General features: G+C 36.1%; 1 protein-coding gene across 1 annotated transcript in view; it reads left to right on the top strand.

The window, feature by feature from the left end:
- LOC107727436 (transmembrane protein 8B-like) overlaps positions 1-18,295 on the top strand; it is a 29,656-nt gene that overhangs the window by 3,470 nt on the left and 7,891 nt on the right. Inside the window, exons 2-7 of the mRNA XM_016537305.1 lie at positions 8,856-8,952; positions 9,891-10,014; positions 10,954-11,096; positions 14,913-15,091; positions 15,578-15,724; positions 17,270-17,386. Coding sequence (XP_016392791.1) covers positions 8,856-8,952; positions 9,891-10,014; positions 10,954-11,096; positions 14,913-15,091; positions 15,578-15,724; positions 17,270-17,386 — 807 coding nt within the window. The remainder of the gene's footprint in view (positions 1-8,855; positions 8,953-9,890; positions 10,015-10,953; positions 11,097-14,912; positions 15,092-15,577; positions 15,725-17,269; positions 17,387-18,295) is intronic.

The raw sequence follows: 18,295 nt of genomic DNA, 5'->3' as shown, positions 1-18,295 counted from the left end.
AGAGAAACGCACAGACGCGCATAAACGCATCTTTCATCTTCTCTCTCTCTCTCTCTCGAATTGGCAATATTTGAGAAAAGGGTTTAGCGATTTCTAATTATTGGGGGTACTAGCCCTCCTCAATGTCTACGATGGTTATCACCCTGATCAGACATGAACATATGTTGTGGCACTTTTGTGCAGTCTGTATTGATATGCCGTTAGTTAGCAAATATTAGCGATTTTTTGCAAACATTTCTTTGAGTAACATGACCGTAATATGAACTCACGATTGAATGCAACATAAAACAAATGATTACTTTTCGTTAAAATCTTTATTAATGCCAAAAATGCTTACATTTATGTGTCTTTTTGTTCGCTCGGGCAGCCATGTTGCCGCTGAAGCCGGTTTATGCTGAGATAATTCATACCCCTTCGTTTGAAGTGTGGTCCCTAAAAATCTTCGTTTGAAGGGCTATCTGGTCCTTCCCCTTACCCCTACCCCTCCAACCAAAAGAGAATCAAGACACCCCTACCCCTTCACGTGAACTCGTGAAACGGAGGGGTAGGGGAAAGGGGAAGGGCTAAGGGGTAGAATTGGGATTGGGCCTAAGTCACAAATGCTGTCGACTGGGCTTTTTTAGGCCAGGAAATAAACTTCAAAAAAGTTCAGTCTGTTGTTGATTATTAAATCCCAGTTAACTACAAATATATTCAAAAAGTAGTGAGACTTTCTCTGCTCCATTTCAGCTAAAATGGTTTGGATTATGAAGGAGAAGGTTCAAGTTCTCTAATCAGCACTTTGGAAGGTAGATGAAGATTGGTGGTATTTTTGTATTTTACTGGCATTTTTAAAGGGTTCTTTAAAGGTAGACTACAGAGCAACCCTGTGAGTGGGTGCCATGGTCGTAAAATAAATGATTTCCGTCTTCTAGCCATATGCTGCCATCAGGGAAATATCTTGATAAGACGGCTAGATGATGGATGTCTGCTCCATTGACGTATCTCAGGTTTATGAGCACCACGCTTAATAGGAGCAATTCCTGTTTCTACCGGCAGGCACCTGGCCTCTCCTGGACTCAGGGCAAGTCATCAGAAAGATGGACAGAGCAGACAATGGAAAAGTGAATTGCAACACAAAGTATATTATGGAGGAATAGTTCCCGACTGAGTTTTCCTCAAAACAGAAATCAGCAGGGGGTAAATGACATGGCTGTACTGTCAGAAAAGTACACAACAGGTAAATGTCCTCAGGTATTATGCATTATTTATCTCAGTTCGTTAGAAGGAGTCCATCTGATCAGTCCTTGATTCACCTCGCTGCCCTTCAGATTCCAGTTTCCAATCCTGACTACATCATTAAGGAAAAACATGTACTCACCACAACACATAACTCAAAGGGAAGAATGAAACAACAATGCTTCATGAGTCACTACATGTAAGATTTGAACTAACAACGTCCTGACCTCCAGCACAGATCTTTAACAAACACATCACACTGCCACAACTTCGACATTTGCCAAAAAGAAATACCACATTAAGTCAACACAGCCCAGTATAGCTGTAGCTGTGACAGCATGGTTTTGAATATAAAAAAATTATATTTTGTGATAGAGGTCTTTAGGTCAGGAGCCAAATTTGGTGAGAATTGGACAATCAGTACGTTTACATGGACAACAATACTCCGATTTTAATACGATTAAGACAATACTCTGATTAAAAATCTACCATGTAAACAGAGATTTTTGATTACCTTAATCTGGCTAAAGTCATAATCGAAGTAAACACTATTCGAATTAAGACATGTGGAGTATTCCTATTTTAGCCGCATTACTGAAGAGCAGAATAGACATGTAAACACCTTAATCACATTATTACCGTCATGTAGGACTTTTCAGCGCATTTTGCGACAGGATACACACACGGCAGTGGTCAACCGTTTGACGGCAAACAAAAGAATGGCTTCAACAACGCCATCGTCTGTTTGCATGTATAGCATGACAAATAATTAACTGCACTTGAAGCTTTCAGTAAATTAAAAATGGAACACCCAAAACTGTATATGGCATCATAACTAAGACAAACTATATGTTTATACGTTAAATTCCGGAGGGGACGTCGGATGGCGTCACGTGGTGCCATTAATCGAACTATGTACTATAACATGTAAAACGGGAACATGAAAGGAATTTTCTAAAAGCAACTCTTGTAAACACCTTAAACGTAATATTGTCTTATTCAGAATAAAGTACATAATTAGATTACTGATGTCCATGTAAATGTAGTAAATGTCTAGAAGGAGTAGCTCCCAAACTATGCTAAGAGCATGGAGTGTAGGACCACTGAAACGGTTCACTTTAATAGGTCAGTGTATTGTCGTGATACATTGGCTGAGAATTATAAATGGGTTATTGCTGGAATTCTCAAAACCCAAAACAGAATCCTGGGTTATCTTGTTTTATACTGGGTTATACTGCTTATACGTTAACCGGGATTAACAATTACTCCTGCCTTCGTAAGCAGACATTTCAATCTGTACATTCCTAAACCCACGGTTCTAGTGGCTCTCACTGGGCAGGAGAACAATAATAAGAGTACTAGTGAATGCAGTAGCTGTCATAGCAGCTTCAGTGCTCGACCCCTAATGATGAAGTAATGGCTCATCCTCATGTCAGGATCCATCTCAAAAATCTCAAAAATAGGAATTTTCTTTTAATGAAATGAAAGTGACAATTACTCAGGGAGCCAAAGAAATCAGGAACAGCACAAGTGGCATTACAGGCTTGTTTGATGAAATGTCTCAATTTTAAAAAACGATATAATAGCACTGATGCCCTGTACTACCGAGATAATGGTTTTAGATATGATGTGCCTGAAGGCATTGCATGGAGATTTCCCAAGCCGCTGTTGTCTGCTCGCAATATAGCCTATAAGAAGTTGAATATATGGTCACTCAAATGCTATTTGAATCAAATACTAATTTCAGACTTTAATTTCATCAATAGACTCTAATCTGCACAACAGCAATATCTAGTAGAACTGTTAATACATTTCCATGCGAAACCCTGCAATATTTAATAAAACAAGAGAGTACTGTTATTTAGTGGTATTTACAGACCTTCGATGAATGACATCCTTGAGTTAAATCTCATATAACTTGTCATTTTTGTAATGAGTGTCATTACTTTTGATCGTATTGCAAATTTTCTAGACTAGTTTTTCTTTTCATGTATCTAGCACGTACTCTAATGTTAAAAAGTTTGGGGTCAGTACATTTTTTTTAAATATTTTGAAAGAAGCCTCTTATGTTCACAAAGGCTGCATTTATTTAACCAGAAATACAGTAAAAACAGTAATATTGTGAAATAATATTACTATTTAAAATAAATGTTTTTTTTTTTCCTGTGATAGCAAAGCTGAATTTTAATTTAATTTCAACCATTACTCCAGTCTTCAGTGTAAAAATAAAAGAAAAAGACTAATATGCTTATTTGGTGCTCAAGAAACATTTATTATTTATCAGTGTTGAAAACAGTTGTGCTGCTTAATATTTTTGTTGTGCACTGCGGTTTGTTTTTCAGTGCACTTTGATGAATAGAAAGATTCTTTCTTTTTTTTAATAGATAAATTTTTTTCCCATTTGATCAATTACTGATTTACTGACCCCATACTTTTTAATGGTAATTGGCTTAAATAGCTTTTTTAACCTCTCTGAATTTTTGGACTTGCTTAATTGTAATTGGTTTAGCCCGCTGTTTTGGCAGCTTTTCTGACATACACACATACACAGAGTCCCTTCAGCTCATGAGTTTGTCCTCCAGCAGACATGTACACCTGACAGAAAGCCAAGAGGTGAGAGCTGAGCCAGTGTGTTGGGCTAATGAGCTGTAGTACAGGCCAAAGGACAGGAGAAGTGTGTGTGTGTGTGTTTGTGTGTGAGGAAGCCCACCCTTCATGAAGGTGAGTCTGTGTATCTGTGAGGGTGTGTGTGGAATTGTTCCCCCCTTCAGCTGCTCTGAGTGGCTCTCATGGACAGTTTGAGGTCAAGTCGGACTCAGGCCTGCCGTTAGGTCTTAAGTGATTTCTGATGGAACCAAGTGCTCGTTGCTCCCGAGGTAATTACGTACTTCAAGTCTGAAGGCAGCCTGCGAATGTACCAGGTCCCGCAAAAGACCTTTTAAAACAAAGCCTGACAAACAAAAAATGTCAGCCTTGGCAGGATAAACAGAATAACATATTTGTAATTAGTAAGCAGGACTATCATATTTCAAACAGAAAGTGAATTGGATAGCATTTCAAAATGCTGCAAGGCATACAGATAATGTTGCAATTTACCATTTGAAGATTATCTTAACTTCTTATTTTACAATAGAATGACAACCAGCATGTAGACTGATTAAGTAGCAGTTAATGTATGTTGGACACTTAATATGAAGGTTGTACTTTATGTGTGTGTGTGCTCATTTAGGAGATGCTGCCTCTAGTCTCACGTTAAATTAAATTAAATTAAATTAAATTAAATTAAATTAAATTAAATTAAATTAAATTAAATTATTGTTGTTGTTGTTGTTGTTGTTAATAATAATAATTTATTATCCCTCTATTTCGAACAGGTTAGTTATGCTTATCAGATTAGGCCTATGCAAATGTATACCCTGTTGTGTTTATGTAAAAAATTCAACCTGCGACATGCAGACTGTGACGTATTGCTTTAAAAAGCCATTTTTTAACCAACACTTTTTTTTTTAAATTCTTGATTATATTGTACAATATCTTTGCAATAATAAAGATGCATTAGTAGTGTTTATTATGTGTCCCTTTTCCCTAATAAACTGCAAAAGTAAGTGGAAAAGTTCCAAGTTCATGTAATGGGTTACAAGTAGTCAGAGGCTCTTATCAATTTACATTTCCTCGCACTGCTTAGATAACAATGCTATTAGGATACTTGCCATAGAGATTAAGTACTTATGTGCAACTAACATCTTTCTTAGTGCTTTGGGAAGCCAGCCTGATTCTAATGGCACTGCAGTTGAAAGACTTTGCAGTTAAAATACTTTTTTCTTCTTATACTCCATTGACTAAAGATGAAAAGTTAAAAAAAGTTCAGAGTACTGTAACATGAAAAGATCTGAAACCGATCTAAATAACTGGACCCCATCAGCTTTAAAGGAGAGCCGAGACACAGAGTGTTTTTTATCTGATTAACCTCGATTTTCCTCCCATCTGGGTGTCATTCTTCCTTCCTTGTTCTTCAATTTATTAAGCTCTCTGTGCTTCCCTAAATTAGATGTAACTCAGCCCTTTTACTCTGGCAGCATAAAATGCTTTCAGTTTGGCCAGTCTTTAAGCATAGTCAATTAAATAAAATGTGCTACTTAATTTTATGTTTATATTGATACTTTGCATAGTTTTATTGATAATTAAGCATTATCACAAGAGTTCTGAAAACAACACAATTGTGAGTGTGATACTGTCTTTATACAGCAGTTCAATAAACAGGAAATTAAATATTGAGTAACTTACATTTTAGACCCAATATTGCCAGTTACTGTGTCTGTTTTTGTTCTGCCAATGAAAATAGTCCCAAACAAAGTCGCATTAGCTGTTGCATGTCTACTAGCAAAATGCATTAGTAGTGTTTCGTTACTGAATAAATCGAGCCTTTTTAACCCTTGTGTTTTGTTCAAATCCCTATAACACTTGGTGTCAATGATCATCCTTTTAAAATTGCTTGTAAATCGCTTGCTATACTATATTATCACCAAATTTTGGTTTCCATCTTTTGTCAACTTGTTTTCTTTCAGTTAGGACTGATTTTGTATTTATTTGTTGGTTATATTGGTTGTAGGCCTCATTAATCTGAGCTTAATCTGTAGGCCTCTAATGAATTAGAGTGCAACTTTAATACTATCAGACCAACTTTTTTCATAATTTAATATTGACAAAATTATCCACAATTAATGCTTTTTTTCACTCAAAAACTGAGGTACGTAAGCTTAGATTAATGATGCCTATGATCAATCAATTGCAAAAATAAATACAAAACCAGTCCTATTTGAAAGAAAACAAGTTGGCAAAAAGATTAAATCCCATATTTGGTGATAATATAGCACAACATGAGATTTATAAGCTATTTTCTGTAGGCCGGTTATTTTTGACTGGGAACACCACAAGTGTAACAAGGTCAAATAAATTTTTTTTTTTATTACAAAAATTATCAATTTTTACAGGGGAAGTAATTATACCCTGTGTGAACGAAGTCAGTAAATCTTAGTCCATTGCGATAACATTAATTAACATTTTCAGGAGAAAGAAAATCCTTCTTTTTTGATTATCCGTTTCACTTGCATAAACGTCATAACACAAAACAAAAGATTTGTCGCTATTTCCATTTCATTACAACTTACGTAGTCAGCTTGCATTCTGGGTCAAGATAAAGAGGACGTGAAGTTGTCTTTCATTGCTTCCTTTGTCAAGTATGTTTCCAAAAGGCCACAAACATTCCAAGGAATTAAAAAAATGTATTCTATCCCAGTTATTGGCATAATATTCATTCTTAACAGCAAATACTGCTCATCATTGCTTCTCCTACTGTTGCAATCAATTCTTTCCACTCATCAGGTGTTGCCCTATCTAATGAATGCCAATACTGCGGTTGATGCGGCTTTTACATTTGACAGCAGACGTGTCAACCATTTTGTGGTCACTACAGTTTTGAAATGCATGGAGGAAACATTTGTGGGCTGATCATTTTTAAACCATCTTGAATGACAGCCAAGAGCTGCCCTGAGTGAACCCAGCTGGTCATCCATCATTGTTAAAAACTTACATCCCTGATTGGGGTCTGGTCTGAGGCCAGCTCAACACAGGTGCTTGGCACAGCATTGACATTAAAGCACTCCACGCTGAATATCGAGTAAAAGAGAAGCCGGGAAATTTCAGTTGCTGTTGTACTGATTACTAAAAACACTGGCTCGATAAAAGCCTGTGGTTGAGATTCTCTTGGTTCATTTAGATTACATGACAGACAATCCTATGTCACAGACAGTGGCTCTTCTTCTTTATTGTCTATTTTCTACAGCTGTCAGGTCTTATACAGGAGGAGACAGTGCTATAGATTTACAATGATGGATGACTAAAGCTTGCTAAAACAGACAGACTAGATATCACAAATGTGAATAGTACAGAAATTCTCAGGGTATGGTTATTTTGTATGAATTTATTATATTATAATATGTATAAATAATGTTTGTTTATATATACTGTACATACACTGCCTGGCCAAAAAAAGTTGCCATTTAGATTTAAATAAGCAAATACTGAAGAGTTTAGGATTGGATTATTAACATGTTTCTGACACGTTGTATGTTTTGCAACAATTGTTTTAACTCTAACTGATGCAGTGCGTAGATTTTTACTTAAAAAAAAACAACCATGTCAGAAGATGCACACATGTACATATTCCAGGATGACAATGCCAAGATTCACCAGGCTTAATTTGTGAAATAGCATGGTTTATTGAGCACGAGGAGACAGATTAAGGCAAGTGTGAGTCAATTCAAGTCAAGTTTATCTGTACAGCGCTTTTCACGATACAAATCATTGCAAAGCAACTTTACAGCAAATTAAGTTTCTACAATATTTAGTGTGAGTAAAACAATGGTAATGTGTGTGAATAGAGTATTAGTAATGTAAGCGAGATTATCGGCAACCACGCTGGCGATGCTAGCGGGCTATATGCTAATAGCAGACTCGGGAAGTCAAAATAGAACTAGTGATAACAAGGCGCTCTGATTGTTTTTGTCGTAGAATACGATAGGGGATATATTCACACGTTATAGAAACGAAAATTATGGTGTATAAAATTGATTTTAAGATAAAAAATTAGACGACAAAGAATTAACTTGACGGAGCTCAAACTCAAAACACACGGCAGCAACAAACAGGAAGTGACGCTTCGACAAAATGAGTACGGATGAATTTATATATCTTATTTAATTGTAGTGGGAGGAGTTACAATCAGCTGAGCATCAGCTGATGCTGGCTGTCACACTGTGGTCTGCCTGAACTACGCTTGAGCATCTTTCGTCACTCAAACTACATAAATAAATAAATACCACCTGCCTGTTTCTACAAGTTCAGTTCTGTTTGGTGAACTCTGAAATTATACACTTCACCTTTAAATATGAACACAGCTGTTACATTGCACTTGCTATAAACTTAGGATCACTCCTTAATGCATTTTAAAAATTCAGACTCTTGAGCACTATTATTTCTTGAGGTCCAGATTAGAGATTAAAGGTTGACTTTTTGGAGCCCTCAGAGGGCATGTATGTGGTTTATTTGGGGTTGAGATGGCACATAGAACATGACATGTCATTGAATTATTAACCTATATCATACCTGTCCGACTGCTTGCTGTCATAAAATGTCATGAATAACTCTGATTAGTCAAAGAACATGATACTTTGCTTCAAAGTGTTATTTTTCCTTTCTCTCTCTCTCCCCCACAATTTGTGCATGTGAGAGAGATCACTAATTTGCCTCATGTCCTGGATTTGCTTATTCATCAGGCCTCTCTGTATTATTTACGAATGGGGTGAAAGGCAAGGGCGAACATCTTTATTTTCATAGGATAGGGGGCTTGCAGCGGGAGATGATTGGCCTTTCGCTCAGCTACAAAGAACCTCTTTTCCTTTGATATTCCTATGAAATTATCACATCTCGAACAGTTATATCACAGCCTTCTCCTTTGCCTGCCAAACCCTCGTATGACCTGCTTTGTGTCACCCACTAAAGTAACTTGATAATTTACTTTGATGTTCACTTATCTTTAACAGGATTCAAACCTATTTTGTCTTTTTTTCCCCCTCTAGTCTTCAGTGAGAGGAGAGAATATTACGATCTTTGGCTGCCTGAATCATGGGATGCCGCTGTCCCTTCACGACAACACATCAGTCTCATGTGAATCTGGTAGGACAGTCTATGATTTAGTCTAAGATGAATCTCTTTAGGCCATATGCAGTTTGTATAGTATCTTCACCATCACATTTTGTAATATTGTTTGCAATTTTAATTTAAAAAAAAAGGAATGCTAAAATAAAATAGCAAAAACATTTTTATTTTTACTATTAAAAAATACATAATAGTAATAGGCTAATTGCAAGTTATCTTACCATATAGTATACAGTGAAAAATTATTAAATTAGTAAATATATTGATATTGATATATTATACTACATTACATTACATTATATTATAAGTAAAACATATCTACTTACAGTACCTCTTATTAGTTTTTTTACCTTATAATTTATAGTGAAAAAAATATTGTGAATACATCAAATTTGATTCTATTCTATTAAAGTAGTTTTTTTATATGTTTGTTATTAATTATGTACCATAGTGTGTTTTATGTTAAATTTTATGTTGTTTTGTTAATGTTCATGACACTATTTTAGTGTCACGTGTTTGATGAAAAACTGTGTTGAAAAACTGTTACCATATGTTTTTGCAGTGGACAGACAATGTTTAAATTTATTTCTGATTGTCTTTTAAATTGCTTTGGGCCATTGCCCTTTGCTGTAATGTTCATGAAGACAACTCAAGTTCCCTAGGGCTTTGATCCAAAATCATGGCAATAAAAACAATGAAGTGCCTTTTTTGGAAACAATTCAGTTGAAACAAAGAAATATGTCGCCATTTCTATGCAAATGCAACATAAATAGCATCTCATGGCTGCAGGTGAGATGTGGTAAACTTGCTTCTACCACATGAATTTTCTTTTATGGTCCATTTTATGGTTGAGCACATCACTCAGATGTTTTTCTTTAGAACGCTCAGTTCAGTCACAGCAAATGGTGGCACTAGGTTTTCTTGTCCTTTACCCATTTGTGCTCTTTCTTTATCAGAGTCAGTTTCAGGATTTCATCTCTCCATTAACACCACCACAAATATCACCAAGCTGAGGATTCCCTACCCACAGACAGGCACGTGGTATCTGAGTCTGCGGTCCCTGTGTGCCACTGAACACGGGTGAACACATTTGCATTTCTTTCTGTTTGTGTTTCTGCACTAAATTATCAGACTGCAGTTGCTGAGAAAAGGATGGAAAATATTTACCTTCTTCAACATTTAGCAAGTGCAGTAGTAGCAGCATGTGAACTGTGGGATGTTTCCTATTTGCTGCTCTGAAATACAGTACTTGTGAAACAATTCCTAAATACACTTTTATGTTGACCTAGACTCTCATAACCTTACTTTATCTGATTCAAAACGACAATGAAATCTGACAGTGAGAGTTCATGTTAATTTGATATCTTCTTTTAAAATTGCACAAAGAGGCTGTACAGTATGTATTTTCACACTACCATAGAGATTATAGCATACCTGCTTGCATTTGAATGTGAGATCATTTTGAAACAGTTTTACTGTAACTTTCACATGTTTACATCCCATATTATCTTAAAGGAATAGTTAACCCGAATGAAGGTTCTGTTATCATTTACTCACCCTCATGTTGTTTGTGTGACTTTTTCTCTCTTCCACTGAACACAAAATGAGTTATTTACAAGACTGTGCTGCTTTGTATTTTCTATGAAAGTACAATGAATGGGACTGAGGAGTTCAACCTCAAGAAAAGAACACAAAAGCACAATAAAAATATCATAAAAAATGATCTGTGCGACTTGTGAACTATAATTCTTGTCAAGCCATACTGTAGCTGTGTGTCAGAAACACACAAGATAATATCTCTAATTTTGGGCTGTTTCTCACACAAAGCTTGAACGCTTTTGCAACCCTAAAAGCTTCAATCCCCATTTATTGTAACTGCATGTATTCTTAGAATTCTTAGAATTCACAGAATGTTCAAAGACATTTCACACTGTTCATTCTTGGTAGTTTTCCTAAAAGCATAATTTCCTAAAATTCCACTTTTCACTTCTTTCTTATCATCTCCATGTTCTTGTATAGATTTGAAATGTGTAATAATGTGACAGCTGAGGTGTATCTTCGCTCTTACCTGACCCCCTGCATCAATGACTGTGGCACCTATGGCCAGTGCAAACTCCTGCGCACCAACAACTACCTGTATGCTGCATGCGAGTGTAAAGCAGGTGAGCACTCAAAACCTTTCTTAACCCATGTGTTCTCTTATGTAAAACCATTGTTGTAAATCAGAGAAGAACAATTAAATGCATTGTCTTTGAATTTTCTGGTGTGTGTAATAAATTGACTGTTTCATAGTGTTTTACATTTACATTCTAGGTTTTAAAGGCAGAGGAATTTAAGAATCAGTTCACACATACTAGATAATGTTTATGCCTGGGAATCAGCAAAAACCTGGTGATATTTTGGTCAAGATTAAAAAATCGGTAACACTTTAGTATAGGGACCAATTCTCACTATTAATTAGTTGTTTATTTGCATGCCTATTATTAACATATTAGCTGTTTATTAGTACTTATAAAGCACTTATTCTACATGACCATATTCTGCATTTCTAATCCCGATACATAAACTTAACAACTACCTTACTAACTATTAATAAGCAGCAAATTAGGAGTTTACTGAGGCAAAAGTATAATGGTTTGTTAATAGCGAGAATTGGATCTTAAAATAAAGTGTGACCAAAAAAATCTAATATATTGTGCATATATATTTAGATATTTTTCTCTCTGTCTTTTGTCTGCATTGTGCAGGTAAGGGTTTTTCTTGTTTTTGAAAAGTTTCTCATGCTCACCAAGGCTGCATTTATTTGATCAGAAGTACTGTAAAATATCATTACAGTTAAATTATTTGTTTATTTTTTAAAATGTAATTTATTCTAGGCTGAATTGTCAGCAGCCGTTACTCCAATCCTCCAGAGATCATTCTAATATGCTGATTTAGTGTTTAAGAAACATTTCTTCTTATTATTAGCCTTAAAAACAGTTGTAATTAGATTATTTGATAAATAGAAAGTTGGAAAGTTACAGTATATTTAATTGTTCTATTTATTTTAAATAGAAACATTTTGTAACATTATAGATGTTTTTATCGTCACTTTTGATTAATTATGTGCATTCTTGCTGAGGAAAAGTAATTTCAGGAAAATGAAGCAAAATGAAGGAGCAGGAATTCTGAGTCTTTTAACTAAGTGAACAAGTCTATCCCCCTCCCCAGGGTGTTATCCCCCCTGTGGTTAATATTTTATAATTCCAGTTATTATTTTTCTCCTCTACTGTCAGATGCCAATCAAAGTTAATTGGCATGTTGAATGGTTCAATGACACATGTGCCAATCATGTCGCTCTATAACTATGAGATCACAAATCAAGTGGTTTTTAATTAGAGGACATTTGACGATCCTGGGAAATATGCTAATCACAACCTCTCAATTACAGCGTCATTATAAAGCTCTGTTGCCTCGTTTCCCCTCTCCCCCTGGATTCCTACCCATACTTTCTTTTGTCATTAGCATAGACAAATTTACCCTTTTAATGAATGTTTTCTGGCAAACAGCTGAGTGCTCTGATACAGCACGCATGCAAAGCTCTTCTCTGTTCTCGAGTGTCTGGTAAAGCTCAATTGACCTTCTTTGTCGACACTCAGCGAGACTTCAATCACTACATGCCTTTGAGGATTTTTGTTTGTGGTTTGACTAATTAAGGCTTCGTAATCAGAGAGATTTGTGGTATGTTTTCTGGCATTTTCTATGAGAGGTTAGAGGTGCAGTACATCTATTTCCTTCATGGTGTTTATATAACAGTAGGCTGCCCGAATCCAATCTATATTTATGAAGCTGTTTACAACAGCTGACAGATGAGGAACAGAATGTGTGTGTGAACGAGGAAGAAAGTACATGTGTATTTCTGTGATGTTTTTTTCCCCGTCTTTTGTTAGTTTTAAATGCGTTGCCAATGTGTGTGTTTTATTTATTTGTTTTTCGCTTTCTTACTTTGCTTTGCGGATACGGACAGTGGTATATTTTACATACACTACCTTTTCAAAAAAGATTTTTTTGAAAAGTTTCTAATGCTCACTGAAGCTGCAATACAGTAAAAACAGTAATACTATGAAATATTATTGCCATTTAAAATAACTGTTTTCTGTTTGAATATATTTTAAAATGTAATTTATTCCTTTGATGGCAAAGCTGACTTTTCAACAGTCATTAATCCAGTCTTCAATGCACATGATCCTTCAGAAATCATTCTAATATGCTGATTTGCTGCTCAAGAAACCTTTGTTATTATTATCAATGCTGAAAACAGTTGTGCATAATGCATGTTTTTTTTCTCCAGGATTCTTTAATGAAACGTAAGTTCAAATGAACAGCATTTACTTGAAATATAAATCCTTTTTAAAATGAAGGAGCAGGAATTCTGAGTCTTTTAACTAAGTGAACAAGTCTATCCCCCTCCCCAGGGTGTTATCCCCCCTGTGGTTAATATTTTATAATTCCAGTTATTATTTTTCTCCTCTACTGTCAGATGCCAATCAAAGTTAATTGGCATGTTGAATGGTTCAATGACACATGTGCCAATCATGTCGCTCTATAACTATGAGATCACAAATCAAGTGGTTTTTAATTAGAGGACATTTGACGATCCTGGGAAATATGCTAATCACAACCTCTCAATTACAGCGTCATTATAAAGCTCTGGTGCCTCGTTTCCCCTCTCCCCCTGGATTCCTACCCATACTTTCTTTTGTCATTAGCATAGACAAATTTACCCTTTTAATGAATGTTTTCTGGCAAACAGCTGAGTGCTCTGATACAGCACGCATGCAAAGCTCTTCTCTGTTCTCGAGTGTCTGGTAAAGCTCAATTGACCTTCTTTGTCGACACTCAGCGAGACTTCAATCACTACATGCCTTTGAGGATTTTTGTTTGTGGTTTGATTAATTAAGGCTTCGTAATCAGAGAGATTTGTGGTATGTTTTCTGGCATTTTCTATGAGAGGTTAGAGGTGCAGTACATCTATTTCCTTCATGGTGTTTATATAACAGTAGGCTGCCCGAATCCAATCTATATTTATGAAGCTGTTTACAACAGCTGACAGATGAGGAACAGAATGTGTGTGTGAACGAGGAAGAAAGTACATGTGTATTTCTGTGATGTTTTTTTCCCCGTCTTTTGTTAGTTTTAAATGCGTTGCCAATGTGTGTGTTTTATTTATTTGTTTTTCGCTTTCTTACTTTGCTTTGCGGATACGGACAGTGGTATATTTTACATACACTACCTTTTCAAAAAAGATTTTTTTGAAAAGTTTCTAATGCTCACTGAAGCTGCAATACAGTAAAAACAGTAATACTATGAAATATTATTGCCATTTAAAATAACTGTTTTCTGTTTGAATATATTTTAAAATGTAATTTATTCCTTTGATGGCAAAGCTGACTTTTCAACAGTCATTAATCCTGTCTTCAATGCACATGATCCTTCAGAAATCATTCTAATATGCCGATTTGCTGCTCAAGAAACCTTTGTTATTATTATCAATGCTGAAAACAGTTGTGCATAATGCATGTTTTTTTCTCCAGGATTCTTTAATGAAACGTAAGTTCAAATGAACAGCATTTACTTGAAATATAAATCCTTTTTTTAACCACTTTTGATCAATTTAATGAGTCTTTACTTTAAAAAAACCTTACTGACCCCAAACTTTTGAACAGCAGTGTACCTACTTTCAAAGGGATGGTGCATCCAAAAATGAAAATTCTGTCATTTACTCACCTTCATCTCATTTCAAACTTGTACGACTTTCTTTCTTATGCAGAACATAAAATAAACTTTGAAGACATGCTTTCCACATTCTTTTCCATGTAATTACAGTGAACTGGGACTGAAGCATTCCAGATACATGTTTAAAACGATTTCTTTCTAGGCCATTTTGAGTCAGGACCATTAGGACCATTTTGGTCAGTAACGCATGTGTGCTTTTCTAGGTTGGGATGGCTGGGGTTGCACGGACAACACAGAGGCATACTCATACGGCTTCCAGCTGCTCTCAACTCTCCTTCTGTGCCTCAGCAACCTGATGTTCGTCCCACCTGTGACCATCGCCATCCGCAGTCATTACCTGCTGGAGGCGTCTGTCTATATATTCACCATGTTCTTTTCCACTGTGAGTTTGAAGACCTATCAAAAACATATACCCAAAATGGGGCTAGCATACATATTTCAGTTGCTATGTTGACATTAACAGGTAATATTCCTCTGTCTTCATGAATCACCTCAAATGAAATAAAGAAATGTACAGCTTCAAAAATAATAAAAAGGAATAATCCCAACTCTAAATTCTGACTGAATGAGGTATGTTCAAAGCGATTGTAACTTGTACATTAAATTAACGGACCAGTCAGATTAAAGAACTGGAACTAACTGTTGTATACTTTACATTTTATATTAGATTTGCATTCTGTTTTGTTCCTGTATTGAACAAATATGTCTAATTAATGCAATAGGTGCTTGAAGACCTGCTGACTATCTCACAAACCATTCATGAGTCCTAATTCAGCATATCAGTGGCAAGAACCAGTGACATGTCAGAGTGTCATATTTTATTCATGCTTCCTCTGACCTTTTGTTTTCTTCTTTCACCCCTGAACAGTTTTATCATGCCTGTGACCAGCCAGGCATTGTGGTCTTCTGCATCATGGAGTACGACGTGCTGCAGTTCTGTGACTTCCTCGGCTCACTCATGTCTGTATGGGTCACTGTCATCGCCATGGCCAGACTCAAATCCATTATCAAACAGGTAAAAATCACTCAGATGCAAAACTCAAAACACATTCAATTTCCATAAACCTTGTGTTTTTTCACTCTGTGCTTCCAAAGTGTGGCTAATATTCAGTGAGCTCAAAACGTGTGTTTGCATTGAATAAACAAGAAAAAAAATCTAACCAAGTTGAAATTTACACTACTATTCAAACGTTTGGGGTCAATATATAAAGCAATTAATTTAAATTAAAATAATCTTTTGTTCAGCAAGAATGCATTCAATTTATATATAAAAAGGGTGACAGTAAAGAATTAATGTCATAAATTGTTTCTATTTTAAATAAATACTGTTCTTTTGAACTTTCTATTCATTAAATAATCCTGAAAAAAATTGTATCACAGTTTCAAGATAAAAAAAAATAAAAAGATATATACATATATATATTAAGCAACATTGATAATAATAAGAAATTCTTGAGCACCAAATCAGCATATTAGAATAATTTCTGAGCAATCAGCTGACACTGAAGACTGAAGTAAAGGCTGCTGAAAATTCAGATTTTCAATCACAAGAATAAATTACATTTTAAAGTATATTAAAATAGATTTTTTTTTAAATTGCAATAATATTTCACAATATTACTGCTTTTATGGTATATTTTAATTTAAAAATGCAGCCTTGATGAGCATAAGAGATTCCTTTAAAAAGCATTAAAAATCTTACTGACCTCAAACATTTGAAAAGGAGTGTATATGACTAAAATTATCTTTTTAGGGCCACTGTATATAAGAACCACAATCTGATTGTTAAAATTACAAATGAAGGCCCTGGGGCCCAGAAATGCTAGATATTTCTTGTGTCATCAATTTCTATAAATTCATTTTGTGTGATTCATAGAGGCCAGTAGTTTTTCATGGACTATATTGCCAAGAAAAGAGCTTCCCAAGATGTGCAAGAGAGCAGAAATTTTGTCCACCTCAGTAAAGTGTAAATATACGAATGTCAGCAGGTTGTCATGTGCTGTCATAATGATGGTGACATTTCGCTGTGGAGCTGAGGAAATATAGGTGGACACTTTCAGGTGTGTGTATGTGCACACTCTCTGTAGTTCAGTCTTCAGCTGCTCAACTGCAGAGGGAAAGAGTGAGCTTTAAGGAAAGGAGCACAGGGAGAAAGACAGTAAGAATGTGATTAACTTCATGTTTGAGTCATTTAGAATCAGAGAGTGAGAGGACTACTGTTTGTGATGGAAGCGTCTAATGGAGAGAACAAGAACAAAAGCTCTCCTCTAGGGAGAACGCATCTATATGCGTTAGGTGATTGCGTGTGCATGCCTGTGAATGTGTTTTGCTGAGTGCTGCAGTTTGCAGACACTAATCAAATCACTCATGTCACAACAGTTCTGAACTTTAGGAAGGAAGGAAAGAGAGTGAGAGAAAAATTTTTAGCACCACCTCTCTTTACTTACAGTCTGTCTGACAGAGGGTGGCCAGTGCAAGATGGTCCTAATTGGACTGGGGATCACCTCTAGACATGATGGGTTTTCGATGTTTGGACTAATATTTGCCTCTCTCCTACCAGGTGCTGTACTTGCTGGGGGCGATGGCTCTGTCAATGGCCTTACAGCTGGACCGCCATGGCCTGTGGAACCTTCTGGGCCCCAGTCTTTTTGCTTTAGGCATCATGGCCATCGCCTGGGTAAGTATTTTTATGCACATGCATAGATTCCATGTGTTTAAGACTGTAATGCATCCTTATTAGATGTTTAATATAACAATAGAATATGCCAGAATGGATTTCAGTTATACTAGACATGGCTCAGAGCATAAAAACAGATGTTGGAGTTGTGGTGATTATTTTACCTACACCTACTGAAACTACTGGCGTAAACCAGCAAATGCTGGTGTGCTAGTCTTTAATAGTATGGTTTATGTTGGTCTTAGCTGGTCTAGTCGGTCTTCCAGCTTGGCCAAGCAGGTTTTAAGCTGCCAGTTAATCTTCTAGCTGGTTTATCAATGCCTTAGCTGGTTTAGGTTTCTCTTCAACTGGTCTAACTGATCCTCCAGCCTAGCCAAGCAGGCTTTTAGATAATTTAACTGGACAGCTAGTTGGTCTTCCAGCTGGTTTAGGCATGTCTTATGCTGGGTTCAGACTACACAATATTTTTGTCGGTCACGATAGTCACTGTGTCAGATTACACGATTTTGACTCCTAAAATCTTGTCGTGTCGTGGACAAGAAACATGTCAGACTACACGTTGCTTCCCGACCATTCATCGTGTGCCGTCTTTAACGACGCGCGTGATGTCATCGAGAAGGCGGAACTAGCGACTGACTTCCGAAAACAAGAGTGTAAACATTGCTGAAGCGCTTCCGCTATAGTGTTCGCCAGCATTTTTCTTTCTTTGTTCTGTCGTGGTAGTCCCTCGATGACACATCATACAGGCAGGAGTACTGTTGCCACAGCTCCACGAACCTTTCCTCCATCTCATAATTATTTTGTTTCACTATGTTTGAAACCTGTGTATGAAAGAGCTTCTGTGCTGCTATTGGTCAACGTCACCAATGTGACAGAACTCGTTGTGGACGACGGAAAAAAAATTAATCA

The sequence above is a fragment of the Sinocyclocheilus rhinocerous genome, unplaced genomic scaffold (assembly GCF_001515625.1).
Source record: "Sinocyclocheilus rhinocerous isolate Xijiao unplaced genomic scaffold, SAMN03320098_v1.1 scaffold968, whole genome shotgun sequence".
Classification (NCBI taxonomy): domain Eukaryota; kingdom Metazoa; phylum Chordata; class Actinopteri; order Cypriniformes; family Cyprinidae; genus Sinocyclocheilus; species Sinocyclocheilus rhinocerous.
Note: the sequence above shows the minus strand (reverse complement) of the source record. Positions and strands in the feature narration are given on the sequence as shown.